Raw genomic sequence first — 27,870 nt, forward strand, 5'->3', positions numbered from 1 at the left:
AGAGAGCGGGCCTTTCGGCTTCACATTGAGGAGGGAGGGGACGAGAGACCAAAGAAGCAGCGAGGGCCCTCTCTGCCCTCACACGCACAGTCGCCTATGTGCAGTTCAAGAAATAAGGCGAGAGGTGGGCAAAAGCTCCCAAAAAGAGGTACAGTGAAATGAACAGGACGTGCCTGTCGGGTACATGTCGAGCGCTGCGAGGTAAAAAAGAAAGTGCCTCAGCCCATCACAGTTGTCTAGATGCCCTCAACCCACATCGAATCAAGGACAAACGTGGAGCCAGACTACAGAGGTGTCGGCGAGGTACCAAAGAAAGTATATAGTACGACGAAGCAGTGCACTGCTAGCGTCCGCCGTTCACCGACGAAGACCGTGCAGAGAACAAATAATAACAACAAAAAGAATAAGCTAAAGCTAAAATAAAAAAACAGCGCGCATACGAAAGAAACGTGCGCGAGACGGAGTGAGCGGGGTGGTGGTGGTGTTGGGAGGGCGGCAGTACGGCGAGAGGAAGAGGGGGGAGAAGAGGTGCGAGGCTGAAAGTCCGCCGCGGTGCTGCCATCCACCAGCACTGGCGGCCACACACAATGCCCTTCTGCAGGCACAAATGCACAGAGGAGGTGCATTCCATCGCACTCCGCCCGACAGCTCCCGCCTTACTTACCCTGCTTGCGGATCGCCGTGCCGAGCGCGACGCCGTTGGTCACGCCGAGAATCAGGTCGGCGGCAATGCGGCGGCCCTTCTTCGGCGGGAGCGTCCGCGGCGTCCATTTCATGGGCTTCTGGACAATAGGGGGATCGACCAAGTCTGTGCTGCTGCTGCTGCTGGTGCTGCTGCTGCTGCTGGTGCTGCTGCTGCTGCTGATGCTGCTGCTGCTGCTGCTGCTGCTGGTGCTGCTGCTGGAGTCTTCAGCCCCGGCGATGGGGTAGCACTGGTAGTCGGTCGTGGAGAGGATGTAGGTGACCGGGCAGGCCTTGCTTCTGCAGACGTCGCGGTAGACCAAGCAGCGCGGCGGCACGGGCTTGTTGTCGGCGATGGTGCGAGGGCACTCCATGTTGTCGTACTGCGTCTGCGTCATGACGCAGCTTCCGTCAGCCACGGCGGGGCGCGAGTAGTCGACCATGCGGCGGAAGCTATCCAGCGGACAGATGCCGGTGGAGGCGACGTACATGTTGCCGGCTACGTCGATGCAGTGGACGCGGATGTCGGCCTGCTGGAAGGTGTAGCTGCCGTTGGCGGTCTTCACAGGGCTGCCGCGGATGAGGCGCACGTACCAGCCGTCGGCATCCGCGGTGTCCTGCAGCAGCTCGACGAAGATGGTGATCGCGAAGGGTGGGCGCATCGTCGTCTTGCCCTGGTCACCGAACGTGATAGCCAAGGGGGCTATTGTCGTGTCGTGAGCGCTGTACTCGAACATCTTGTACGACGGGACTAGGCGGTGAGCGTGGATGTTGGCCAGCATTGTCTGCGCAAGGTTCTGCGAGACGGAGCCCTGCGTGCGGTCGAGCTTGCTCGTGCTGTTCCAGCTATAGACATACTCGTACCAGGCGGCGTTCACCTCCATGATGCCCGGGTACGCCGCCTTCAGGTCGACGGCGCTGTCGAGACGGCCGGCGGCCTCAAAGGCGGCGGCCACGTCGAACAGGTTGAGGACGCAGTCGACGCGGGCGTTGCAGTCTGTGCACAGGCCCTCGATCCATGCGTCCTTGGCGGCGGCTTGGATGGCTTCCCAGGTGAGGTGCTCATCTACCACCGGGTTCAGGGTGGCGTACAGGGCTTGGCGGTCGAGCGAGGAGCGGCCCATCACGGACGGCACCAAGTCGGTGTTGAGCAGCGTGTCGGTTGTCATGTTCTGCGAGTACACCACCGGGAAGAAGTAGTCGTCCGAGAAGAGGCCGCGCAGGAAGGCGGTGGCGCTCTGGATGGTGCGCTGGGTGTGAGTAGAGCGGGTGTACACGACGGAGGAGTTGTACCGCGTCGTCGGAAAGAAAGGGCTCTCCACAATTGCGGGGTCGTTGTAGCGCTCGCGGGCAAACTTGCCGATCGCACGGACCATCTGGATGCCCTCGTCGGTCAGTTCCCCGCACGGGTACAGGGTACCGCAGATCTCTGTCGTGTTGCCCTCAATGATGGCGCTGCGGGCACCGTGGCGGTGCGCCACCTGCACCATGCGCACCATCAGGCGCGCGTCGACAGACACGGCCGCACCAACCAGCAAGGCGGCCACCAGCACACACAGCAGCTTTGGCGCCATGGCGCTTTATCTGTCTCTCCGGCTGTAGATGGTGAGGCCCATCAGCGGCATTCGAAGGAAACAGGAATAGAGAAGGGTGGGAGTGCATCTGTCGCTGCTGGAATGCTGGGTCAGAAGAGGGGGAGGGGCTCATTTGTGACGGGTGCTGCCGTCATTGAAGGCCATGAGGGCTGCTGCGGTTCGTGGAGAAGGTTGACGGTCTGAAACATAGCGTGCGGGTGAAGAGGGTGTGGCGCATGCGAAGAATCAGCCAACGAAGGTTTGTGGGGGAGGGGGGAGAGAGAGTTTGAGGGGCAGGCTTGTGGGTTGCGACTGAGCCAAGATGCGTGACGGTGACGGAAAAGCGCACCTCAGCATGGTCGCACCAGCGGAGTCGGAAGCGGCGCAGAATGCAGTCGAATGATGAGACTGGTGGCGAATAAGAATAGTTTAGCTTGATCACCTCTGCTGCTCCTTCAGGGTGTGATAGTGCAGGTGGGAAGAATGATGGGGGGGCGGATGGATGAAGAGGAGCTAGCGGCATACAGACCCCTGCACGGGTCAAGCGCCGGTGCACCTCAAGAGGAAATACCAACACGCACACACACACACACGCACGAATAGGAGGGTCTCATGAGCGCCCTCCTCCACCGAGGGCCTTCAGTCGCATCGCGCGGAGCTCCTCCGGAGAGGGACGTGCAGGCGGCACCGCAGCAGCGGTGCTTGCTGAGGCTTTGCTCGACTGCGACTCCGACAGGAGGTCCCCGCGTAGGGTGCGGCCAGCACCGGTGAAGGCTCGTTGCTCTGGCTCGGTGGCGACATTGCCAGCTTGCAGTCCGGAAGATGAAGAGAAAGGCTGCCCTGGCTGAAGCTGTTGCGGTGGTGCCCCGGCTGCTTCTTTGGGGCCGTCCGTGAGGCTTGGCGGACGGAAGTTGAAGGGTTGAAACTGCACCCCGGTTGGGCTGCTCGCACCGATGACGTTGGCGCCAGTTGGTGATGCTGCGACGGAGGCCGGCGTCTCTGGCGGCGACGGCGGCATGTCGAGTGGCCGCTCAAAGTCCACCTTCAGCTCCACTGGCGCACCATCCGCGCGAACCGTCAGGATGCCATTGACGGACTTCTGCTTCATGTCGATGATCTCTACCAGGTCCAGCTGGAACTCTCGATCCACGTAGCTGATCACTATGGTGGTTCCCTTAGTGAGTACAGGATACTGAGCGAGGCGTAGCTCCAGCAGGTGCCTCGGATTCTCGAACATGACCAGCGCTTTCTGATGGGGTCGGAGCTTCACGAGGGAGCCTGGCGGAAGACTGCAGCTCTGCACCTTTACCACCATTCTGCCGGCTAGACCAAGGTGCTGAAACATCCAGTCTGGCAGCACCACCGAACCCGCCTGCGCGTTGAACTCGAGAACGGCAGCGTACACGCGCTTTTTGCTCGGGGTTATGATCTCAAATTGGAGGGGATAAACCATGGTAATGCGACATAGGTCATCCAGCACGCTCGACGGCAAGAGCACGCGGCTGCCGTAGTTGATGCGCTGCTGATTGACGCTTGTAGCCGAGACCGCCACCAGGCGCGTTTCGTAGGATTGCGGCAGTGCCGTCATATCCCTACAGCGAACAAAGGGGCGGATGGTGGAAGTCAATATTTTCCTCGCCTCTTCAGCGTGTGTGTGTGCGCGACAGATGGAACGTGATTGCCCTCTATAACTCGCCCGACAGAAGAGCACAGGGGGTATCGCAACGTCTGAGGAGAGGGGGTGAAGAGGGGCGGAACATGGAAGATGATGCTGGCGTTCTACATGCCGAAGGCGTGCTATTGCAATGGCATGCTCGGGCGCCAAGGTGGGTAAGTCCTCGGCAGCCTCTGTTCCCAGTAGCCGAAATCGACGCGGGTAAGCGCAGGGGCCAGAGGATGCGCGGGGCACTTTCACTCCCACCACGAATAGGACGCGGCGCCCCGTACAGGATGTGTGCCTCCACAGTCCGTTACTGCCCACGTACGACACGAGTGCGCAACCTCTCAGATCTCCGCCGACCTATTCGGTCGCGCCTTGCCCGACCCTTCCCCTGCCTGCTCGGCCGGCAGTGCGTCACTTGCCCAGTCACGACGCGAATCGCCAGCCCCGGGTGGATAGGAGGAGGCTCACCGTGGGTGAGGGGGACAGCGGTGAATTGGGTCAAAGGGGGAACTGACGAATGGGGGGCATTCGTCGAGACAAACGAGAGAGAGGGGGGAGGAAAGAATGTCCACGCCGGCTGCGGCCATCGCACGCACACGTGCGCGTATCGGCGGATCATCGGATGGGGACGAAATCAAAAAGTGGCAAAAACTCGTTCGCCGTTGAAATGTGTGCGTGTGTGTGCGACAGTTTGCTCCCGTCGCATGACGCGAGGGCAACCGTTAAATTGATGCGAAGAAAAAAGGAAAAAGATGTGCCCCAAATGGCCCGCCTGCCGGCCATACTGTCCGACTGGAGCCGCTCTGCCGAGCTGCCCTGCGAGGGGGACGCAACGGAGGCTCACTCGGAGTGGGGGCATCGCTTTCAGAGCCGTGGGGCCGCTCGCCGCCGACAGCGAGGCTACACGCTCGCCCCCCACTCACCACCACCACTTCACGCACTCCGGAAAGCCCGGGCGTGCTACCCACGAGAAGGTGCGTGCAGGAGCTGAGAGGGATCGCGCCGCGAAGGGAACCCCAGCCTTCGGGTAGCTGCATATGTTTCATCCGATTGAATTCGGCTCGGCCACGCTTGCCGCCGGAAGGGCACGGGCAATGGGCCGCTGCGCCGTGCAGCCCCGCCATGATCCTTTGGGACTCTTTCACATGACGACGGCAAAGGCCAATGAGAGGGAGTCGCGAGCGCACCCGTGCCGCGACCCACGGCGCTCCCAACAGCGCATACCGCCCTGTCCTCTCCCACCCCTCCCCCTCCACCGCACTCCACCTTCAACTCGACTGTCCTGAGGCCTAGGGTGGGGGAGGGGAGGGATCACACCATACCGTCACTGGCGGTTCGTCAGTCAGGCCCCTGCCCGTAGCCACGAACGCTCTGCAATCGAAGGGGGCGAGAACGCTGAAGCCCTCCGTTCCTTCCCAGCCACCCAGGCCTTCGTCTCGGACAAAGCGAACCGACGGCGCCGAACCCTCCGTTGCCGGGGTACTACCCGCATCGGGCATCGGGAGCGTCTGATGAGTGACTCTTTTTAGGGCTTCCGGCGGAGCACACACCGCATCTCCGAGGCCTCCCCCCTCCCTCGCATCCTCGCTGGCAGCCTCATGGGAGCTTCCTCCCAGCCTCTCCGTTCTCCTCGGCCACTCGCCTTCCCGCTTTCGTGAAGCTGTGCGCGGGGAGGTGTCGGCTTCGTCTCAATGGCATGCGGCACGGTCGTGAACCGCTTCTGCGTCTTTCCAAGCGCCTGGAAGTGTGCGACGAGGCCACCCCATCCAGCTCTGTCACACTTCCCCGCCCCCAGATCGTGCTTGGAGCTTGTACCAGGTCGGCTATCGTTGACGGTGCCCACTGAAAATCGGCGTGCACTGCTGAGCGCATCGCCTGGCCCTGGAAAATGCTCACGTGGCTTGGGGTGCTGGAAGCGCCGCTGTGATCAGCTACTGGGCGTTGCGTGTGCTCTGCAATCCTCCCCCTCCCTGATGCTGCGCAGGATTAGCCTCGATGCTTCATCTTGCGCGCGACAAGGACTATTCTGTCAGACTTCGAGTGAATGAGACACGCCTAGGTGTACATGCCGCCTGCAAATCAATGTAGGCTCACATCGCAGCCAACATACGCATGGCAAAGAGAAAGAGGCTTTTTCGTGCTCTCTGCAGCCCCCACAAAAGGAGTGAGAAAAGAGGAGAGGAAGAGGGTTAGCGGTGTGCTATGAAAGAGATGAAGGAGTCCAATACCTTTTTCACGTGTCCCTCTTCACAAACTAGCAGCCGCCGTGACTTGATCGAGGCGCCTGCAGACACGCACGCTTGCACACCCCTCCCCCCGCTCCGCTGTGCAGAGAGCAGCGCCCGACAGGCGAACAAAAAGGACAAGGTGGAGAGAAGGGGGGGGGCGCGGGCAGTGAAAAGCGCAAGGCTATCGATATGGTGAGGAGAAGAAGCGAGCCTGAGGAAGTTCGCGCCGACTGTTATCCCGCACTCCTTCTCGGGGGGACGCTGCATCTCGTGCGGCTACGCGATGTGCAGTGAACCCAAAGAGGCGGGGGCGTTTGTGACCCAAGCGCATGAGAAAGTGGGCAGTGAAGGTGGCGCGCGTCCCATGGGACTGCCCCGAGTCCTGCTTGACCACGTTTGGGTTCTCAAGGGAGCGTTGCGCGAGTCCCGCCCCGCACTGGGCAGCGGAGAGGAGAACGGCTGGAACTGGGCGCTAACGTCTAGCCTTTGCGTTGTGTGTCAGCAGAGAAAGCGGAGGTAAGGAAGGGGGAGGGAGAAGAGGAAGGCCCACGAGCAACAAGCGCATCTCAAAGCACACACACACGCACACACAGCAGCGGCTGCTGCAGCCATGTCCCACACGATCGCCGGGCTCGAGGCTCCACTAATGATACGAACCCCAGTAACCCCAACAACACAGCAGGCAGCCAGCGCATTTAGCACAAGAAACACATCAGAAAGGACCTTGGCAGAAGAGGAAATGCAGGCCGCGCTCTCCTCCATCTTGCGGAGAATCAGTGCTCGGCTCTTTTCTCTTAGTGAGCGGAGCATACAACGCTCATGGCGAGCTCAAGACGGTACTGCTCCAGCTCGCGCGGGATCACGGCACGGCTGGCGCATAGCCATCGCACAATGACCCAGCATTCCTCTCTCAGCTGCACCCCGAACACCTGAAGCGCCGTCCCCGTCGGCGACACGGCAAGCCCCTCGATGGAAAAGCACGCTTGACCGGCAGCGTTTGTCGACAGCTTCGGACGGATCGGGGTGAGCAGCAGCCTCTCTGTGTACGAGAACAGCTCCTCTAGCGAGTCATTGTTCATGCCGTTCATGCAATGCAGCTCCATCTCGAACAGCTCCGCAGAAGTCGCAGGGGTGATGAAGAGCGTCAAGGATTGCCCGGCGGGGTGCTCACACACGACAGTGTGGAAGTGCTCCGGCGGTGGTAGTGGCATTGTCAGCCCAGCAGATCGGTAAACACTGCTGGAAAGCTCATCTTCGGTAGTGGCCTCGCGGGCCGCGATGGCCGCCAGTGAAGCCGGTACCGGCGGGGGTGACCTTGACCCTGCTGCAGCATTGCCAGCCATGTGCACGGTAAGTTCGATTGATACGCGCGCGTCGCTTAGCAACTGAAGTACATAGTGCTGCCGCTCCCCACCTTGCGCGTGCTCGCGCCCTGCGTTCAGTCTAACTGCTACAGTGGCTTTCCATGGCGCCTCGATTTCGCCGCCGCTGCTCCACGGCGTCAAGATGAGCTCGCTCCGAGCGCCGTTTGGAGCCCGTAGCGCACGCACCGAAATTTCCACAGGGGCTTCTACAACGTAGACGCGGTCGAAGCCCTCCGCTTGAACGTGGTACTCCTTTCGCCCCTGTCCACCAGGACACAGCTGTGCCGCTGCCCCCTCAGCGTTCAGTAGTCGCGCACTCTGTGCCGTGTAAAGTAGATCGGGCAGCCGCTCTTCGTAGGCGTCCGTATTGGTCTGCAGCTGAATCGTATAGGCAACGCTGCCTTTGACAAGGTAGAAGCCGGCGAGAACCACTGGCGGGGACCCCACGTAGGTGTTCACGTACCATTCCATCACCGTCGTCGCAATATTACGGGCCGCGGTGGAGAGCTTCACTTGAAACGGGGTCTCGGCATCTTCTGCCGCGGCACGAGCGCGCGCCAGCGAGCTCTTCATGTACATTTCGGTTGTCAAATCTGCGGCACCTTTAAGGGTGGTGCAGTTCTCCGCCATGATACTCAGCCGGGAGCCATCCTCGTGCAGGAATCGGAGCACCTGGAGTGGGTAGTGGTGGGCGGCACATTCACCCGTGTAGCCATGAGTTAGTGCCGCGGAGAGGGCTTCCACTCGCACTCGGGTTGCACCTGCAGTCGTACGAATGGAACTGCTCCGCTCCAGCGAGCTGCACTGGCACACGCTTCGCTGCAACGGTGACGGCTCAGCATGTGTTGCGAGTCGAGCGGAGGAGCGCAAAGAGCTGTTGGAGGGGCTCTCCGCGCTCAGCCAATTTGGCTGGGCCCACCGCGATGCCGTTGAGCAGTCCACGCTTCCGAGCGTGACGCCGCTGACGCTGGCGCTAATGCCTCCGCTGCGCTGACTGTCTCTGCGCGCCTCCGAGACGACCTGCATCGTGCACTTCGTCCTCATCATAGCGTCGTATACCCAATGAAACACGCCCGACGTGCTGGGTGAGCGGTCGCGGCACACCCTTCGCGTGGTTTTCGAAGGCGAGATGGACGGGGTCATCAGAGGAACAGTCTGCAGCGCCTGCGGCGGCACACCAGCGTCGAGAAGCTCTGCCGGGCTAAAACCCTCTTTCAGCAGCTCCAGTGGGGAGGTGCCACCCTCTAGCCGGCGAAGAACTGTCAATCGACGCTTCTTGTGCTGTGGCGCCAGCTTCGCGGTGGAGTAGTAATACGCAAAGGCAGCAACGGCCACGACGACCAGCAGTCCCAGTTCGCTCTCTCGGCTCTCCATCGACGAGACAGCAGGGATGTAAAAGGGTGGAGAACGAAAGCGAGATGGCCACAGAGTAGATTTCCTTTGCGCACTCCGAGAATGACGCAGGCACTGCGTCGAAAAAAAAGCGCTGGGGGGCCGTTGCAGCAACGCCCGCATGAGTGAAAGAGCGAAAAGCAAAGAGTGCACGTATGCGTGGGCACGTGTAGGTATATATATATATTACTGCAATAAGCGCAACGGCCAATGCCAGAGACAGTGATATCAGCGAAGGAAGGACGAAGGATGATGGCGCGCGTGTGCTGTCTGCCTGAGCAGCTGCGGTGAGCACCAGAAAGAGTCCGAGAAGGAGAGCATGCACACACCTACGCATGCACACAGGTACATTGCCCTAGGTGACATGAGATTGTGCCGTGCCGCTCTCGCGAGGCACACGCGCACACGTGGCTACCCCGCAGACTCGCGAAAGAGGCGCCAACAGGAAGCGCACAGGCGCAGAGCGTGCATGCGCGTAACAGAAAGGCATATGAAAGTGTAAAAGGGTTACGTTGGGGAGGGGGGCACTATGGATGGCTATGACACGCATCACAAGCAGCGACAGAAATGAGGAGGTGAGGGTGGGTGAGTACGTGCCCATGTAGGTGACGCCAAGGGGACACGGGAAAGCGAGGTCGAGGGGAGGATGGCAAGGAGTTCGTTGCATGTGCCCCTCCTCTCCACCACCCACCACCACGCACTCGCGCGCATCGCGAGGCGACTCCTCCATGATGGCAGGGGGGAGGCAGGGCTTCAGTCATCCTGTACGGTGGCTGTGCGGCTTTACCTGTTCTGTTCGCCCCTCATTCGCCAGCGCTGCGCCAGCGGGGCCGACGATCCTCATGAGAAGAGAAATACGGAGATGAGGAGAGAGGGTTCTAGAGACAGGGGGGGAGCAACGAGCCGCAGGCGCTGGACCCACGGAAACACCGACGACACACTTTAAGCGACCCAGTTCTCCCTCAGAAAAGCAGCAGTTCAGGGCGCCGCTTGCCGATGGCGGCCGCCGCCGCTGCGATGAGGTTGAATGCGTCGGCATCAGTGATTTTCGCGTGCTCTGTGACACTGTGGGTAAACTCAATGAAGCCGGAGTCCTGATGAATCGCGGCGGAGATCCGTTGTGACTGCACCATCGACACGATGAGGTCGTAAAGCTCACTCTCTGTGATGCGCTCGTCACCCATGTGCACGCAGAGGGAGCGCCAGTACACACACTCGAACGTCTTGGCGAGAACGATTATGTTGTGCTCTCGGAGAGCGTCTCTAAGAAGCGAGGGGGGCAAGTAGGATCCGGCCGCCTCCAGCACGCACTCCACGTCAGAGGCGCTGAAAAGCTGACCGGCGTACGCGAGTTGTACATACTTGTACAGCGACGGCAAGAAAAGAGCGGCGCTGCTGCACTGTGCGATGCTGCACAGCGCTGCCTGCTGCTCCTCTTCACACGCGCGAATGCACAACGCGCACAATGCAGCGCGCTGGAGCGCCGTCGCGTCTTTGCTCTTTTCGTGCAGGATGAGGAAAGACTGGAAGGCGCGCAGGTAATCGTGACGGGCTTGACGGTACAAACCGAGCTCGAGCAGGTAAGCACACACGACGGCGAGGCGATGGCGCTGCGCCTCATCGCCGCCGATTTGGCTCTGTGCTCGGCCGGCGATGCTGTGGTAGAGCGACATCCCCTTCTGCACCGCCGAGTCGGTGTGGCGCGGGTTCGCCAGAACGCGCGACGCCCTCAAGACACGGGTCACGCACGCCAGGCGGTCCAGTGGGGTGAGTCCATCGTAGGTGAAAAAGGCGGAGGACTGCATCACTTCCGCATCGAAGACGATCGCCTTCTCAAGTTTGTCGACCGTCGCGTATGCCGTCGCCAGCACTACCGCAAGTAGCAGCGCTTCGCCCGTGAGGCTGGTGGCAGACGATTGATTCGAGCGGAACTCTGACATCCCCCAGAGTGCCTCGCATGTCTCCACAACGCAGCCAGCGGTCTCTGCCGCTTGCGCGTGGGGTAAGAGCACCGAGTAGAGCTGAGAGAAGAACTGCTTTCGTTCTTCAAACAGGGCAGCGCGCACGCCTTCAAGAGTTGCTGCCACAGCGCCGTTTGCATCGCCACGCACCAGCGCCACGTCCACCGTCGCCCATGAAAGCGCGTTCGATGCCTCAGACATCATTCCAGGGGAGAAAGCTGAGTTAGCGAGAAGGCGGCGCCGCCTCGCGAGCGCATACACAGTCAGTGAAACGCACGGGTGGATTCAAAGGAGAGTTGCCTCACCACCCAGCAGCAGTACGCTGATGCGGTGGGGCGCCTCCTTTTTTTCCTTCACATTAGAGTGCGAGGGAGAGAGGGTGCGAAGCAATGCAGTAAAAAAAGGCGAGAGAAAGGTAGCACGCTTGTAGTGTGTCATTGCCGCGGTTGGCGCTTCGGCATACGCCGCGACTGCCGGCGGGGCTCTCCGCACTGGGCGCTCGTGCGTAGTGCATGATAGCAGCTCTACCACGCGTTCGAGCGGGATGCCGTCTTTATTTGCTTCCGCCGCCGCCGCCGCCGCCGCCACCGCACATGCACGGTTAAACGGCGCGAAGGGGTCGGGGAAGTAGTGGACAAGAGGCAGTGATTCGAGGCACATCAGCGCCCCAATGTCTTGGGATTCATTACGTCAGCTGCAATTTACTTACCCTCTTGTGAATGCCGACACACATCACACCACCCTTTAACTTGCTTCGCCGCACCGTCAATGTTGAACGCTGCTGCTTATTCGACCGTTACAGGGAAAAAAAAGAAGAGGGGCCCCATTGTGTATGGCCGCACCGGACATGGTCAGCAGGAGAGAGAGGGCGCCTATTGCGGCACGCGTGCGGGGGTCCTCTTCTTCGCCAAAAAGAAATCGACGGCGTTGTCAACGGACTGGCTTGCCGGAGCGCTCTCCCCCTCAGTCTCAGAGCGGCCGCGTTTGCCTTGTCGCGCCTTCGCCACGGTCGACGCGAACTGAACCACATTGCTGGCGACGCGCTTGTCCTTCTGAGCTATCTCCAAGTGAAAGCGCGGGTCTGAAAGCAGCTTTGACTTGAAGCGATCGTCGATCTCATTTACCGCTTTCCGGGCCTCCTCCTCGTGCCGCGTGCGCTGCATTTGCTGCGCGACCCCAAGCCGGCTAGCAGCGCGCATCTTCTTCTTCGCCGTGCGCTCCTCTGCAAGTCGCTCCTTCACCTGCTTCGCGTGCGCCTTTCGCCGCTCCTTGCCGCTCACCCGCACTGCACTATCTTCGGAGCCCATCAGCGCCCTCAGTTTCTCCCGATTCTCGGCCTCATGTGCCGCCTGGTACGCCTTCTCCGCCTCCCGCTGCTGCCGCAGTAAGTCCTTCTTGGACTTCTTCATCTCCTTACGGCGCATCTTGTACTTGAGCTCTGCCCGCTTCGCCAGGTCGGCAGCCTTCAGCTTCTGCCGCAGCCGTGCCTCACGCTGCAGACCGACCGCTTTCGTGTCAGCGTCCATGTCAAACGTCGCCTCCATGTCGCCCGTCACGGATCCCTCGACGTTCTCATCTTCGTCTCCGCCCTCGGCGCGGACGCCGCTCGAAGGGCTAAAGGAGTCGTCGTCGCTGCCGTCGTTGAGGGCGTCCGCATCGCTGCTGCTGAGGTCGCCAAGACTGTCCCTGCTGCCGTCGGCATGGCCACCGAGCAAGTTGTCGTCTGCATTTTCCTCCAGTTCCTCAGGAATACCGCCCACCTCCTCTAGTAGGGCAGCGTACTTCCGGCGGATGCGGCACTTCTCGCGCGCTCTCTTCTCCTGATCGAGCGGGTTGCCGTCCACCTCGTCGTCCGAGTCTGCAGGGGCTAGGTAGGCAGCCAGGTCATCCTCTTCTGTGGTCCCAGTGAAGGAATCCTGCACGGACTGGTGGCGGAACACGTCGTCTTGGTCCCATGAAATGCGGAACTTGCTCTGGCTCAGGGCACTCATCTTGAAGGACGCCAATGGCTTGAAGTTGGCGGGGATTCGGTCTGCGCGGCTTACTGGGCCCTCGAATGCTTCGTCGTCATCGATGTAGCGGAGGTCCAGCACGACGCCGCTCGCTTCGATATCCATTCCATCGAGCTCATTATACACCACGGCGGCAGTGTCCGCGGAGTCGAAAGTGGCCACGGCGTAGAAGTACTTCATGCGATCCATCTCGTATCGCCGGTACTTCCCATCAGAGAACCACTCCCCGTCTTCACCTTGCTCCGTCAGCATTTTCGGGTCATCGTCTATCCACCCATCGCTGCGGGGTTCGCTGACGGCGTCTTCAGAGACGTCCTCCGACAGCTCCTCCACCTCTGGCATCGCGCTACCGCTCACCCCTTCGGCGCCCTCCTTCGCATGACCAGCGGCGTCCGCATCACCGTCGTGCACCCACAGGTCGGGCCCATGCATCCTCTCGTGCTCCATCATGCGCTTACCAAACTCACTTTGGTAAATGCTCACGTCCAGCAGCTGACCCCCGAGTGGAAGGGCGTGAAAGAGAATAGCGTAGAGGTCGACGGCGCGCACGTGGTCCCAGTCACAGTTGACGATGGCGACGCGACGACGGGCCTCAATGAACTCGACCTCGTCAGGCACCCACGCGGCCACCTCGCCGTCCAGGGTGGCCTCCTCCTCCTCCTGCGAAAGCGACATGGCCTCCTCCCTTTCCTCGTCGCTCGCTCCGGCATGGCTGCTAGAGGTGACTGAGGACGCACGCTCGCTAGGGTCACTGACCACTGCGGACGTCGCATCACTTTCCTCCATGCTTTCCGTGGTATTGGCTGCGCGGAAGTGCTTCGCAAAGCGCGGATCCCTTTGCACCGCCTTCTCCAATGCATCCCGCGAGCGCCGCTGAGGCTGACGGCCAGCCTGGGCGGATACTTTGAAGCGCGGGTCTGTGAAACGTGCGGCGAAACGGCTATCGCCGAGTCTGCCCCCGCCGCCACCACGCCCACCGCGACCCCGGCCCCGGTAGTTGCCGCCACGGCCGCCGCCACGCGAAGAGCTCTGCAGCGTTTTCATTGCGCTTGCTCCCCCCTGTGGGTCAGTTATGCCGAATGGAACTATCGCTCTGCAGCGTAGCGTTTGTTGTGGGCACGAATGGGGACGAGGTAGCACAATGGTAACCGTTCCCGCCGACAGTGCGCGGGCCGCCCCAATGAAGAAGAGAGAAGATTCGAAAAGGGCAGCTGATGGACATGAGGGGAGGCAGCCTTGCATGCAGAACACAGGGGAGGGTGATGGTGGTGGTGGGGTGCGGCTCATTCTCATCCACCGTCGTCGTCACGGAAAAGTTGCCTCGCGTGTCCGCGCAAAGGGCATTTCTCAGTACCCGATCGACCGCGAGAGCTGACGATGAGGCACAGGAGGGTGAGGGCATCGCATTTGCTGAGCGGATTGCCGTAAACGTCAGCTTCTCCAAGAGGTGACACGGCAGACGTATTCTTTTTTTCTCCTCTTTTCTTGGCGCTCATGATGTCATGAGGTCTCCGCCTCTCGATCGCGCGAGGTCACCTGCTTATGGTCGCACCCGACCACACTTGTGCAGGCACAGGACACGCGCACGTACACCATCTCTCCAGGCGAACCTATGAGGAGGGAGGGAGGGAGGGGATGGCTGATCCAGATGAGGCGCTGGTGAGAGCAGCATCACTCGTCACGCGATGCGCCACCAGGTGGTAGAGAGGAGGAGTACTGGCCCTTGCACAAAAAAATGTTCACAGGGAAGCACTCGTGAGCAGCCCGCGTCGTTGTGGGCTAAAGACGATTCTGCACCCTCTACTCCTCCAGTACCCTCTCACGGTGGGTGTTTCGGCACCGTAGCAGCCAATACTTCCGACAGGAAATAGGGACATCTGCGTGCTGAGCAACAAAAGCAGCAACACAAAGCGCTACAAGAGGAAGAAGCCGTGGTGACGGTGGAGGACAGAAAGTAGTAAAGCTACACAAAGATGACGCCATCCTGCGAACATCAGGGCGGCCCAGCGATGCTCTCGCACGCTTCTCTGCCTCACATCACTCCTATGCGATTGCCTCCGGCACCGTGCGTCTGGGTGTACCTCCCCCTCCCCCCAGTCCTCTCTATCCATCCACAACAACGAGAAGCACTGGGCAGAATAGAATTTGCTCAGGGGGGTTTGAAGAGTGATTCCTTTCTTCAATGCGCCCCTTCTCTACAGATAAGCACCACTTAAAGCCCAGACTACCCACCACCCACGGCCCCACCCGCCAACATCAGTAGCGATGCGTCGCGGTCATCCCCCCTCCCCATGCGACGCCGGCGCCTGACCCGCTGTCGCCCCACCACAGGTGCTTCCACCGGAGTAAAAGAAGAAGGGTGGGGGCGGGGTCGAGCGGCTGGCTGGTTTTCTCGCACCCAGCGTTTGAGGGAGGGTGGGGGGGACAGGGCCGTGCGATGCCACGCGCCATGAGGCATTTCCGCGGGTCCCGGCGAGCGACAAAGGTGTACATGCATCGGAAATGATGGAGGGCGTCGCCAGTGAGAGACGAACGCTCGGACCTGTGTCTGTCCCTTTGCACGCGCGTGCCAGTCCCTTTTCGTTAGCCTCCTCAGTACACTGCGTCAGCGCCAATACGTCAAGAGGGACTGCACGCATGCAGCCACCACTCACCCCCAGCCCTGCCGCAAGAGGGGCGAGCCGCCTGCCAGTGAGCCGGGTCGTGCGCCTAGCGCGCTCTCCTGCTCCTGCTGCGCACGCGTGCCGCGCAGTCCGCCGCCACACAGGCCTGGGTGCACTGCACGCCTCGATACAGGCGGACGCCGTCGCTTCAGGCCGCGGCACCCGGCGAGGGGGCAGTGGGGGGTGACTCTCCACGCTGGAGCCGGGAGGTCTCGCTGGCGCCACTCGCGGTGCTCCCGTCGGCCGCCCAGCATTCGTCTTCTTGCGGTGTGCAACGGCTGCAGCGAATGGGGCGCCTTAGTATCAGCGTGCCGCATCGTATATGTCGGAGGAGGGCAGAGCGGGGGATGTGGAGCGGGTGCCGCTTTGGCTGTTGCAGGTCCCCGAATACGAGAAGGTTGTCGATGAGGTGACGGATGTGTGCGCATTGCTGTATGACAGACGCTACAGCAATCACTACGAGCACAAAGGCGCAAGGCCATCGAGCTGAGAGGGAATCGGTGAGGTGAAACGGCGCGCTGTCGGCTTAGCGGCGTGGAGAAGGGCAGTAGAGCCAACGGTGCCGTTTAGAAAAGGATGGAGAGCCATGCGTAAAGAGGCAGAGAAAAATGTGGCAAAAGCGGTCACACACTCCGAGCCCCTCCCGTCACACACACACAGACACAGAGAAACACACGAGAGCACAGCATCAGCGAAAAAACATCTGAGAGCAGCAGAGCAGAGGCATGCGGGGGCGGAGAGGGGTCGTGCGATAGGGAGAGCTCCTGCGCTAAAAAGATGGAGGTCCGGTGAGCGACTAAAAAAAAGACACCCCTTGAGAATTTGCTCGAGCCGCAGCAGCTGACAGCTCATGCCTGTTACCCTGAGTCTTCCTCTGAGAGGGTATACTGCCCTCCCTCACGTCCCCTGCCCCGCCCTGCCTTTTCTCTACACCTCCACGTGCTGCACGCCCTCTTCCGAAGAAAAAAAACCCATCACCGTCCAAGCCGAATGCCCGGTCCGGAAGGCGACGCGTGGGCTGCAGAGTGGATGGAATCCCGGCGAAGAAGTCCGTGCGTATGTGTGTGAGAGAGAGAAGTAGCAAGAACAAAGGCACAATGGAGAGGGGGTAGGGATCGAGGGGAGAAAGAGAGCTGCAAAACGTTTAAATTTCACGCCACAATCGATGCTAGCCGCGACAACAAACGACGGCACGTCACAAACGCATTCGAACACAGTAGCGATTGCACACGCTGCTGCACGAGCGGGCAGCTCAATGATGGCCCACTCCCCTCCTCCCAAACACAGACATAAAAAGCGAAAAAGGGCGCACAATATGTGAGAGATGGCACAAGAGGAACTGTACACATAAAGATAATTGGGAACCGTTCCGTTTCTCCTCTAGTGATCTTAAATGGACTTCTTCTTGTCCAGGTGGTTGAGGGCGTAGTTGACAGCTCCGTTCATGTTGCCAATCAGCACGATCCAGAGTATGACGATGGCGCAGCTCCATATACCGTAGATGGGGTAGATGGCCACGATCAGCATGCACGAGCCAAAGGAAATGAAGACGGATGCAACCAGCATGTAGGTTTCGTGGTGGCGATACCACAGCGGGTCCTGTGGGATTTTGTACCGCGCCGTGTACCCCCACATGGAGAAGAAGGCGGCGATAAGAAGCAGGGAGGGGTAGAGAAACAGGTTGTACGTCCGCTCCGCCCTGATGCACTCGTGGATCATGCCACTTGCATAGATGACCCCAAAGGAAAAGACGGCAATGGTGCAGCGTTTCATGAAGGTGTAGCCCGTCTCGGGCTGCATCTTGGCTGCGTTGAGATGCATGATGACCCTCGTGTGGCGTCCACAGAAAAAAATGATAGAGAGACGTGAGTGTGTGTGTGTGTGTTCCCTGATGAGGTCGAAGCCGCAGCCAATCATTGAAGTTCAGGGAAGGACTCCCGAAAAAAGGGGGAAAGAAAAAATCGGCGCTTAGAAGAATGACAGAAGCAGAGGGCGCGCTTGTCAAGTTTGTCGCGGCGACAACGCATTGGGCTATGATGCTCCCCTGGCGGCGAGCAAGGCGCACCGAGAAGAAAAGGAGAAGTCCCCCCTCCCTCTGAGGAGAGGGGGAGGGGAGGGGCTCTCGACTTATGCATGCAGCTATTTCTGACGGTGTGTGCTAGCACACAGAGACGGCTCTGAGAGCTCTCCACGGTGAGCTGTGCTTCTCTTGCAGGGGCTCAAGGCCGATGCAGGTCCATGGGGACAGTCAAGCACATCCGCAGGTTTGCATGCACTCGCATGAGCGGGTCGAAGATGCAGATAGGAAAAAGAATGCCCACAGCACACACATACACATACACACCAACGTAGCAGTGCGGAAGTTGCCCAGAAGGGACAGGACACGAGGTGCACTCAGGTGAGAGAGGAACGCACACGCATGCGTGCCGACAACGCAGATGATTTTACATATGTATTATACATGCCTCGAGCGCAGTGCGGAGAGGACGGGGACCGCATGTGTGCACACACGCTTCGTCGAGGGCTGCCACCAAAGCCCACACGCGCATGCACGCAAACGCCGGATGACGGAGAGCTGAAAGGAGGCCCCGGCTTACGGCGTCGTCGCCGTACCCTAATCGAACATTGACGTATCGACACCTAGCGCCCGCAGACGCCGAAGCGTGACTGCCTCAAGTACTTCCACTTCATCAGCCTTCAGTACCTCAGTGCTCGGAGGCACTGTCACCACAGCTGACGAGGGAGCTGCTGCCGCGACACTGGCCGTCTCGGCTACGTAGGGCACGGGTGGTGTGAGAAAGACGTCGATGTCGACGCTGCTCAAAGAGGTTCGCCTTTTCACCTCTGGTGACGCCGGGGCTACCAGCGGAAGCTGCGCTGCACCCCTTTTTTTAGCGGGAGACCTAGGGTGAGTGCCCGCTGACGTTCCACGAGACCACTGCGCCTCTTGGGCCTTCTGGATCGCACTGACATCGCGACGGAGAATGGCCTCCTTGAGCGTGTCTACTGTTTTCTCCAGCCTCGTTGCCTGCTGCACTGCTGAAGCCCAGTTGGCTTCCATCGTGCTCGTGTGCCGAGACAGGTCCTTCACAGTTGCCATGGGACGAAGCGGCGTCGACCGCCGCACCGCGTTTTGGCTCAAGTGCTTCAGGGCATCACGCGCCTCGTTCGCGCTCGTGCACTCGCTCAGGTGACTCGTGGTGGTGCGAAGTATCAGCAGCGGTTGGGCTGCAAAGTCGTCCACCATCTTCTCCTCTGCCCGCTGATCGAGCGCGGCCGCGTACTTGCCTGTTGCGCGCAACGTGGTTGGCATGTAAAAGCGATTAGACCACTCGGCGATCATTGTCTCGTAGTAGGAGGAAATGATGAAGGAGAGCAGCTTCGCCGTTTGCGCGGCCGCCTCCTCGTTGTGCCTGTGGAAGGGGACGGGGTTGATTGGCGAGCCGATCAGGTGCACGACAGCTATCACTCCTGGCGCGCCCGCAGCCGCATTGCACGCCGCAAAAGGGCGTTCCGCATAGCGGTTGTGCACTGGCATCAGCAGCTGCGCGGTGTTTGTGTGCTCCATCAGCTCCGTCAGCATCAAGTCCGCCGCGGGCGAGCACGCAGCGTTCTGGGCATTCGGCTGAGGTTTCAAGTTGAGTGCCACACCTGTCTGGCATACTACGCATGGAATGGAGTACTCGAGTGTGCAGTAGGGGGCCGAGTTTATCAGCGGCGAGAGGTCGCGCCCTACGACAAACGGTGCGACGAGCTCCATCGAGGAGAGGCTTTGACGTGATCGCAGCCACAGCAGCGCCACGCTCGCCCTGCACTGCACCGCCAAACTCTCCAGAACGTTATACAGCGTGGCGGAGACGAGGTGGAGAGCGGTGAGCATGCGCTTCAGCTGGTACGACGGGACGGAGCCTTCGAACATGACGCGCGAACAAGCTGTGGGAGCCATTCCCAAGGAAGGAAAGGAGAGCCCCAGAGAAGACAGCCGCGTTCCCCTGCCAGGGGATGCAAAGGATGCGGCGGGGGGTGCATAGTCAGGGCTATTCGGCTGTTGCTGCTGCTGCCCTGCTCTCGCGGTCGAGGATGAAAACGAGGCCGTTTGGGGGTCGTTCTGCCGCTCTTGAAGCAGTTGCACCTCCTCCTGCATAGCGCCGCAGAGCTGCTGGAGCAGCTGCCCAAGCTGTGAGAGGCGGTGGTTGTCCTCGCTGGTCTTGCCGCGAGTCTCATACAAGAGGGATGCTGTTCGACTGAAGTAGCGGCCGACTCGGGTGCTGAAGGATGCTGGAGCCAGCATGTCCTCGGGGAAGCTGTGCCGACAGCTTGCACAAAGCATGGCCGCCATGGTTAAGCTAGGGTTGCGTGGAAGGGGAAGATCCCAAGGAGTGACTAGACAGAGCGGAAGATGAGTATGCGGAGATTCGTGGTGCTCGGGACGACGCTGAAGCAGGCTTGCCTTGCCCCCCTCAAAAAAAAACTGAATAAAAAAAGTAGCGTAAAGACCAGCAATCAGCAGATACGACGGCACGGGAAAGAGATGGAGAGGCGAAGGGAAGGCGGGCAGGAGAGGACTCAACAAGGGATGCGAACAGCAGTGCTCTTCACTGAGAAGGAGATTAGAAACTGGCAAGTTTGACGGCGCGCATGTCTATGAGAGCGACGGCGGCCGTAGCCGGAGGAGGGGGGAGCACGGCAGATGTTATTCCTTTTTGGCCCCGATGTGTTTCTCTGCCGACTCTATTGTGGCATCTTCAGCTCTTCAAAAGGCGAAGGCGGCGCCGCGGCCAGGGCCCTGAGTGGCGTTGCGTACCTCCCCCCCTCACCCTCACTCCTCCGTCTCGAGAAACGCACCCGCTCACCCGCACCCAACCGCCACATCCTTGACCGGTAGAGAAGAGACGACAAGAAGCGGAGGATGGCGCCAGAGAGCAGTAGATGAAACTGCCGGAGCAAAGGATGAGGCAGCGTGGGCAGCACAGGGTCCATTAACTGGCACATACGTACACACACCTATACGCGTACGCTTACACGCGCCACGTCACCAAGACAGTCAAGGGAAGGAAGGGGAGACGCGATCGCCACCTCTCTTCTCCGAGAACGTCATCTGCGCTCACCCTTGCGAAGATGAGATCAGCACCTCCAAGAAGGTCAACAGAGAACCCGTGACGCTGCCAACACCAGAACTGGAAGGGCCGTGAAAGTGAGCGAGCGAGAGCGGCTGAAGGATGCCATACACGCCGGCATAAAGACTCAGATGGAGAGACGGAGACTGGGATGCGAGGCAGAGGAAGCATCCATGTGCGGGGCTGCTTCTACGCGTCTACCCCACGCCACACGCTCCCTCCTCTTTCCCCTGTAATGCAGTACACGATGGCCAAAAAAAAAGAGCAGAGAGACGAGAGGATGTGCGTGTGCGTGTGTGTGTGGGGGGGAGGGGGTCTCTCTGCTGCTTCTCCACACCTCCTTCAGCAGTGCTCCCTTCACTCCCGCAGAGACACACGTCAGATACTCCTTTCGCTGTTGCGCATCTCCACCACCTTCTTACACGGAGGAGCTCGCTGTTCTCGACAATCTCAGTCCCATGATCACTCAAAAGAAAAGTCTGAGTCGTCCGGGGCAGTGCGATGCGGCAGCTCCTGTTCAAGCGGTACCGCGTACAGTGTCTTCACTGACGTGTCGCCCTCTCGCTCGTGCTGCCTGGCCATCTCAAAGAGCGACTCCTGCTCCATGTCGAAATCGTTCTCAGCGGCAGAGGTGATCTCTTGCGGAGATTGCGTTGACACCGGCCCGCCCTCAGGGCTCAACTGCTGCGTGTCGCGTTGGCGCTTGCGCGAACGAGATGGCGGTGCGGCAGTCGTCTCCTCTATAGCCCCGAGCGTGGCCGCCGGCATGGGCGCATCAAACTCCTCAGTCTTCCTGTCCACACTGCTCTCCAATGTCTTCCTGCCGGCGATTTCGTCCAGGAAGGCCAGCTCCTCGGCGTTCAACTTTTTCGTTTGCACTGGCTTCTCCGCCTCCTTCTTTTTGGCTTCGTAGCGCACCTCGAATACGGCCATGTCGATAGGATTTTTCTGGTTGAGGGCCGCCTGCACTTCCTTCGGCCTCTGCCGATTCTCGCGCTGATACAGCCGCTTGATGTCTCGGCGGGAGCGACCGGGGAAGAGGACGGCGATGGCGCTGAAGTCAGTGCCATACTGGGAGAGCGCTTGATAGAAGCTGCGTATCTCCCCCTCGCTCCACTCGATACGCACCTGCCGATTGGGAAAGCGACGCGCATGCACGCGAAGCTCCGTCGACTTCGCGGTGCCCATGTGAGTTTCCTCGGGATTCCCCTCGTCGAGCTGCTGTGCATCGTTTGCATCACCGTCCTGCTCATCCTCCTCCTCCGAGGCCAAGGGCAGCTGTGGGTGACCCACCGAGGGGTATGGCGAGTGCGTCGGGTTGCGCTGGTGCGCACGCTGCGAGCGCGGAAGCGGTGCCACGCTGGCGCCAGCACGAGTAGTACCGACACCCCCCGGCGGAGCGCGCATGTGCGAGGTCGAGAGGGCGCCTCGCAGCACCTGCCCAATGGAGAAGTTCTGCGGGTTCTTGGGCTGTGTCGGTGGCAGGTGCTCGATTGGAATCTGCGCCAACATGCTGAGTGGCACATTGGCAACCGGGTATTCGGACGGCACTCTCAGCGGGCTTGCCATTACCGTTTGGTAAGGGGAGAGCCGGTTCGCGATGACATCGTCAAGCTGATCCGGCGGAAACTCAAACTCGTTCTCGTCCATGATGCTCTCTATGCGCCTCTGCATGCGACGGTGCTCAATGGCGGAAGCTCAGACGCACGCGCACAAGCGTAAAGAGCCCAAGCAAACGACTGCCTCTTCCCCTACAGCTGGCATTCAACGGCGGAGCGGAAACGGCAGCGATGAGTGCAGCGTCCGTGCCCGTCACGAAAATTGCGGAGACGAGGGGCGAGAACAGAACACAGTGAAGTGTACCCCCACGCTCCACGCAGGAGGGGGCGGTCAAGTGGGCCACTGTAGACTTCGCGAGGCGACGCAAGAGAGCAGGAAGAGAGGAACGGGGCACGCCCAAGAACGAATAAAAGGCGGAACACGGCGATCGGGATGGGGCGCGTGAGGCGAGGGAGGAAAAAAAAAGGTAAGGAGAAGAGGGTCGGCGGAAGGTGCGGGGCGAAGGGGTGTGATTGAGAGGAATCTTACGAGAGAAAGCGGCGGCGGGGGGGTTGACCGACGAGGAAGAAACAACGTCGCCCAACGGGGTACGACACCGTCAAAGGGATAGAGTGGTGCATCAACACCACAGCGTCAAGGACAAGCCCAACGATGGGAAGGGGGAGCCGGCGATGCTTCAGACGCACGTGCGCGCCACAGGGGCACAACGGCACGAAGATGGCCAACGAGAAGTGTGTGTGGTGGTGGGAGGGGAGGGGGGGACAAAAACGGGCGAGAAAGAGAGAGTGCCAGACGGAGAACGTTGCGGTACTTCACCCATGTGAGCAGATGATGCAGCTTATTTACATTTACCACACAAAACTTGGGACCCTCCACAAACCGAGACAGGCTGACAGAAAAGAGACGCTCGGTTGGTGGGGTAGCCGTTCAGTGAGGCTCCCGAAGACAGCGAGAGAGAGTTTTTGCGTGAGCATACAGTAAAGCGGTGCTGATACGTATGTGTGTGTCTGTGTTCTTGTGTGTGTGTGCAAAGGGCGACTATCCTTTGGTGCCCCTCCTTAGCGAAGACCAAACGATCCCGTTGACGCGCTGGCGAATGGCGACCACAACAGATCATGTGAGGAAGACAGGAAGAGAAGCAGGGAGGCAAAGAGTCGGCGAGAGCGCGCTAATGACGGGGGAGGCGGGGCGAGTTGTGAAAAAAGGGGTTGACGATTCCCTTTTTTCCGACTGACGTTGGCGGCGGACGAGAAATAAAACAAAGGTGATGAGCTCCCAATGCTCTGCTTCCCATGAAGGTCTCTGCATGGCGTCCTTTCCGCGCACCCGCCCAGCCCCTCACCCTCATGCTTTACATGCGAGTCTCTGAGCGATGAGTGGCCACCAAAATGGCAGTTGCTGAGCATTCCAACGCTTTTTTCTTCAAATTGTTTGCTTTCGTTTTTTTTTCGTGGGCAACTCCACGATAGAGCCTTCATCTTCGACGTCTGACATGCAATCGCAGTATGCGCACCCACGCACGACGACACCTGTGCGGGGGCTTCAGCACTCCAGAGAGGTGGTGGATGCGTCGCAGGGAAAAGGGTGAGGGCTGTCCGTGCACGTTAGGCAAACGAGGGAGAAAAAAAAAGAGAGTGTGTCAGAAGGTGAGTTCAATAGCGCGAAGGGGGGAAGGGGAGGGGTGACATGGGCGCGCGTCAAAGTGCTGCGTCATGTAACGAAGGAGAGGGAGCAGGAGTGAAACGAAAAACGAAGCAATGCAGATGGCGCGTGGGGCGTTGCGCTTGTTGTTTCTCGTGAAGAAAACGTTTTCTGAATTACTGCCGTGCTTGAGGGTGAGAGACGAAGCGGAAGATAGGGCGGATGGACAGGGCTTGGGGCAGGGCTTGCGAGAGTGTCCACAGAGCACCCCCCCCACACACACAGAAGGTTCTCACGCCAGAGCTTTCCCAAGTGACCAAGCTCTTCACGAGGAGGGTATAGGCTGAAGTCTTCTACCGATTCGCACGGTACCCCCACATAAAACAAACAGGAGGCCAGCGGAGGGGCCACTGGTGAAGCCCCACACGCCCATACCAGCAGTAGCACCGATGACGAGCAGCTACCGCCCATTCGCGCTCGCAGCTTAACGGAGTGTCATCTCGAAGAACTTAAACAAGAGCTCACGCGCCTCCTCCTCTTCTTTCACTTCCTCCCCTGTGTACGAGTCAGGGTCGTAGCGGGCACCAAAGAAGCCATGCGGCAACGCCTCAAATCGTTTGTAGACGCGCGGCTCTATCGGGTGTGCATTGACGGCGGCTTCGATCTCTTCCATGGGAGGTTCATCCTTCGACGGCATCACTAGCACCGGTGTCATCGCTGCTTTCACATTGGCGGCAGTTAGTCTAGCCGGATGTGCCGTCGCAGCAGCGTCAACCTTGCTCTGTGCCGCCATCATAAACGAGAGGGCAGAGCCCCAGCACATGCCGATGGCACCAACCTTCAAACACCCCATGCCACGCAGCACGGCGATCGCTTTTTCCATGCGAGGCGCAAAGAAATCGAGATCCGATATTCTCTTCATATGCGCGGTCCAGCGCTCCGACTCAAAGTCAGCCGGCCACTCGCTCGCAGGCCATGGCTGCCTTTCAAAGAAGTCTGGCATGAGAACAAGGTAGCCCTGTTGCGCAAGCATATCAGCCAAGCGTTTTGAGTTCTCTTCCATGCCGAAGATGTCGCTCACGAGCACGACGCCAGCCTTGCTGTCGTATGGGCCCACCATGTAGAAGCCATCTCCATTAGGGTGGTACGCACACTTCGCGACGCCCTTATCGGTAGGGCAGCAGCGGTTCGGATGTTCAGCAGACATACTTTTTCCGTATTTTTTTGTATGTGATTGTACGAGCGATCCGCTTTACATGATCCAGTCCACGTCGGATGGTGTGCAAAAGGTAGTGGAAGGAGGGCCACAGAGGGGAGTGGTAGCGCGAGTTGACCAGCCTCGAGATTGACGCTCCAAGCGCCTTGCGTGCGACAAGGAAGCGCTTTGGCGTCCATTTGCCGCGTGGCATGGATGCAGATGAGGAAGGGGAGGGCGAGTGCAAGGAGGAGAAACCGGAGCGTGGACAGGGAGGGAGAGAAGCGCGAGGACGGTAACGCGTGGCCACCCGACAGAGCGGAAGAACCCGCGTGCGCTCACCCTACAGCGAACCATCTGCAGTTACTGGGAGAGACGAAAGGCCACCAGCATGCCAAAGAGAGAGTCGGTGCGATGCACGCAAGGGAATTTAGGGAGCTCGAAAAACGCGTTGCAGCCTTGACGGCACTGAACGTGGTGCACGCGTGACCTCGCACTCCCCCCCCACTCGAGTCCCTCCCCCGCCCGCTCGCTAGGTGCCACGCAGTTCCTTGCTTCCACTGCTTGCGTAATAAAATGCGAGGAAACGGACGCACGAACGAGGTAAGAGCCCAGCAGAGGGCCGGTTAGGGACCCTCGAGAGGTGGGCGGCGGGGGTGGGGGCGTGGGGGTCTGAACAGAGAGGGCATACGAAGGCCACGTGCGAAAGTCGTGATGACCCATGTCGGCACAAAACCAGAAAGAAAAGCAAGCAGAGAAGGCAGTGAAGAAGGAGAGGGAAGCATTGCAGGCATGGGAAGGGTACGTGTGTGTGTGTGTGATGACGCTGCTGCGACGGGTGGGGGAGACACGCATCATACACGAATATATATATATATACACTTATGTACAGAGGTAGGGAGACAGGGGAGGGGATGACAATGCGAAGCGTTCGACGGGAAACAAAAAGCATAGCAAAAGGAGTCGGCGACACAAGTCAGCTGAGCATGAATGTACAGGCCAGCACTTCCGCTATGGACAGGGTGAGTAGAAAGTGAAGAGGAAGTGCACGGTGTCGGTGTGATCCGTGCGCACCATCCTTTGTCCGCGTGTGTGCAGAGAGAGAGGGGAGGGGGTGACTCACCGTGCCTCTTGTGGGAATGATTTGAAGACCCGCATCGCTTCCAGGAAAAGAGAGAGCTATTTCAGCCGCAAATAAGTGCGTGCCCGCAGAGAAAGGTATACGCGACAGAGAAGGAGGTCATTGGCACGCTCGCAGTAGCAGCAGCAGCAGAGGGTGGAAATGCCGATGGATGTACAGAAACACATACGACCGACACGCAGTAAAAGAGGAGGGAGGGAGGGAAGCCTCAGGCCAGGTGCGAGGGGCGTCATTTCCCATCGCACTGCTACAAGGCAAAATGCGGCCAGTTTCGACGAGAACAGCAGATTGTGTGTGTGTGTGGGGGGGAAGGCGTACGGAAGACAACATTCGCGCGCCCATCGAGTGAGAAGATGAGGTCCGTCTTCTCTCGAGTTTTCACTTCCTGGAGTCGCGCAGCACACTACGACGGATGCCCGTGCGGGCACGCGCCTATCGCAGATCGGTGCATGAGCGGCGACGAGAGGGTGAGGCTCGCTTCCTTGAATAGGTCGGCGGTAGGCCCTTCCACGCTGCGTCTCCGCATGACTTGCGCAAAAAAAAAAAATAGCTAGCGCCTCACGCGCATACCCTCGCGTCGCCCTCGAGCTGAGCATTCAGAGACGTGAGTGGCACAAACTGCACGTGACATGCGCGCCGCATCGTGACAGCGCCTTCGTCGCCCTTTGTGAATACCTGCAACTCCTGCACCTTTGCTGGGTCACCGACTGGGATCACCAGGGTTCCGCCGCTCCGGAGAAGGCTCAAGTACTCAGGCACAAGAGCCTTCGGCGCGGTGGCGCCCACGTGGATGACATCGAAGGCGGCGCCTTTGGCCACCCCAATACCTGCGATAGATCGAGGCTTTCGTCCGTCTCCATGCAGCATCGTAACACGATGTGCATGGACCCAATCTGGAAAGTACGACTTGAGGACGCGCTCGGACTGCTCTTGAAGCTCTTGCACATGCTCGACACCCACCACCTCAAACATCGGCGCCGTACCGTCCTGCCCTGCCGCCTCGCACAACGCAGCAAACGCCGCCGTCATGTAGCCGCTGCCACTACCGATGTCCAGCAGTCGAAGTGGCCGATGATAGCCTCCGCTCCCGGTCTTGCGGCACAGCACAGACGAGCTCACAAGCTCCAACATGATGGCGTGCATGTGTGGAGCGCTAATGGTCCCCCCGAAGCCGATGGGCAGAGGCTGATCGCGGTACGCGTCCGCGGAGTTGTGCACGAACCAGCCACGGTCTACGCGGCGCATCGCTTGGATAACCTCCGGTGTCTTGATGAGGCCCTCGCGCTGAAGAGCACTCACCATTCCTGCATTCGTCGTCGACGAGCAGCGCCACGCCATGCTGGACGCGTGTGCGTCTCGGTGTGTGTCTGTCCAGAAGATTTCGCTTGCAGGGTTAGCTGGTGGGTGGGGTACACCCAACGAAAACGGAGGAGGAAGGTAGGGGAGGGGGTGATGGGCCGCGCTGGAGGCGAACACAAAAAAGAGCAACAAAAGTGTTCTATGTGAACGTCTGTGCGTGCAGTGACACGAATTAGGCGCTGCTGATTTCAGCAGGGCGGAAAAGACGAGGAGGTTGGGGAGGGGGAAGGCTTGAGATTGGCCATTTCAAGACACCAATGCAAGCACCTCGTGTGATAGAGGAGCCGTTTGCACGAGGAGTATTGCCGAGTTCCCGTTG

The 27,870-nt window shown here is 59.8% G+C and overlaps 10 protein-coding genes across 10 annotated transcripts; all 10 read right to left on the reverse strand.

Annotated features, from left to right (window-relative positions):
- Positions 1-656: 656 nt before the first annotated feature.
- LSCM1_00690 (uncharacterized protein) lies at positions 657-2,255 on the reverse strand (the record flags this gene model as incomplete). Its single annotated transcript, XM_067318332.1, has 1 exon — positions 657-2,255. One exon carries the CDS (start codon positions 2,253-2,255, stop codon positions 657-659), a length of 1,599 nt encoding a protein of 532 aa, XP_067174437.1.
- A 610-nt stretch (positions 2,256-2,865) lies between these two features.
- LSCM1_00691 (uncharacterized protein) lies at positions 2,866-3,843 on the reverse strand (the record flags this gene model as incomplete). The annotated part of the gene is made up of 1 exon (XM_067318333.1): positions 2,866-3,843. One exon carries the CDS (start codon positions 3,841-3,843, stop codon positions 2,866-2,868), a length of 978 nt encoding a protein of 325 aa, XP_067174438.1.
- A 3,097-nt stretch (positions 3,844-6,940) lies between these two features.
- LSCM1_00692 (uncharacterized protein) lies at positions 6,941-8,884 on the reverse strand (the record flags this gene model as incomplete). Its single annotated transcript, XM_067318334.1, has 1 exon — positions 6,941-8,884. One exon carries the CDS (start codon positions 8,882-8,884, stop codon positions 6,941-6,943), a length of 1,944 nt encoding a protein of 647 aa, XP_067174439.1.
- Positions 8,885-9,864: 980 nt separating this feature from the next.
- Positions 9,865-11,067, reverse strand: LSCM1_00693 (uncharacterized protein; the record flags this gene model as incomplete). Its single annotated transcript, XM_067318335.1, has 1 exon — positions 9,865-11,067. One exon carries the CDS (start codon positions 11,065-11,067, stop codon positions 9,865-9,867), a length of 1,203 nt encoding a protein of 400 aa, XP_067174440.1.
- Positions 11,068-11,735: 668 nt separating this feature from the next.
- Positions 11,736-13,919, reverse strand: LSCM1_00694 (uncharacterized protein; the record flags this gene model as incomplete). The annotated part of the gene is made up of 1 exon (XM_067318336.1): positions 11,736-13,919. One exon carries the CDS (start codon positions 13,917-13,919, stop codon positions 11,736-11,738), a length of 2,184 nt encoding a protein of 727 aa, XP_067174441.1.
- Positions 13,920-16,927: 3,008 nt separating this feature from the next.
- On the reverse strand, positions 16,928-17,359 carry LSCM1_00695 (uncharacterized protein; the record flags this gene model as incomplete). Its single annotated transcript, XM_067318337.1, has 1 exon — positions 16,928-17,359. One exon carries the CDS (start codon positions 17,357-17,359, stop codon positions 16,928-16,930), a length of 432 nt encoding a protein of 143 aa, XP_067174442.1.
- Positions 17,360-18,152: 793 nt separating this feature from the next.
- On the reverse strand, positions 18,153-19,877 carry LSCM1_00696 (uncharacterized protein; the record flags this gene model as incomplete). The annotated part of the gene is made up of 1 exon (XM_067318338.1): positions 18,153-19,877. The coding sequence occupies one exon, from the start codon at positions 19,875-19,877 to the stop codon at positions 18,153-18,155; it is 1,725 nt and encodes a 574-aa protein (XP_067174443.1).
- A 1,240-nt stretch (positions 19,878-21,117) lies between these two features.
- LSCM1_00697 (uncharacterized protein) lies at positions 21,118-22,305 on the reverse strand (the record flags this gene model as incomplete). Its single annotated transcript, XM_067318339.1, has 1 exon — positions 21,118-22,305. The coding sequence occupies one exon, from the start codon at positions 22,303-22,305 to the stop codon at positions 21,118-21,120; it is 1,188 nt and encodes a 395-aa protein (XP_067174444.1).
- Positions 22,306-24,340: 2,035 nt separating this feature from the next.
- LSCM1_00698 (uncharacterized protein) lies at positions 24,341-25,063 on the reverse strand (the record flags this gene model as incomplete). The annotated part of the gene is made up of 1 exon (XM_067318340.1): positions 24,341-25,063. The coding sequence occupies one exon, from the start codon at positions 25,061-25,063 to the stop codon at positions 24,341-24,343; it is 723 nt and encodes a 240-aa protein (XP_067174445.1).
- Positions 25,064-26,750: 1,687 nt separating this feature from the next.
- LSCM1_00699 (uncharacterized protein) lies at positions 26,751-27,530 on the reverse strand (the record flags this gene model as incomplete). The annotated part of the gene is made up of 1 exon (XM_067318341.1): positions 26,751-27,530. The coding sequence occupies one exon, from the start codon at positions 27,528-27,530 to the stop codon at positions 26,751-26,753; it is 780 nt and encodes a 259-aa protein (XP_067174446.1).
- Between the last annotated feature and the right edge of the window lie 340 nt (positions 27,531-27,870).

This window comes from Leishmania martiniquensis, chromosome 36 (assembly GCF_017916325.1).
Source record: "Leishmania martiniquensis isolate LSCM1 chromosome 36, whole genome shotgun sequence".
Classification (NCBI taxonomy): domain Eukaryota; phylum Euglenozoa; class Kinetoplastea; order Trypanosomatida; family Trypanosomatidae; genus Leishmania; species Leishmania martiniquensis.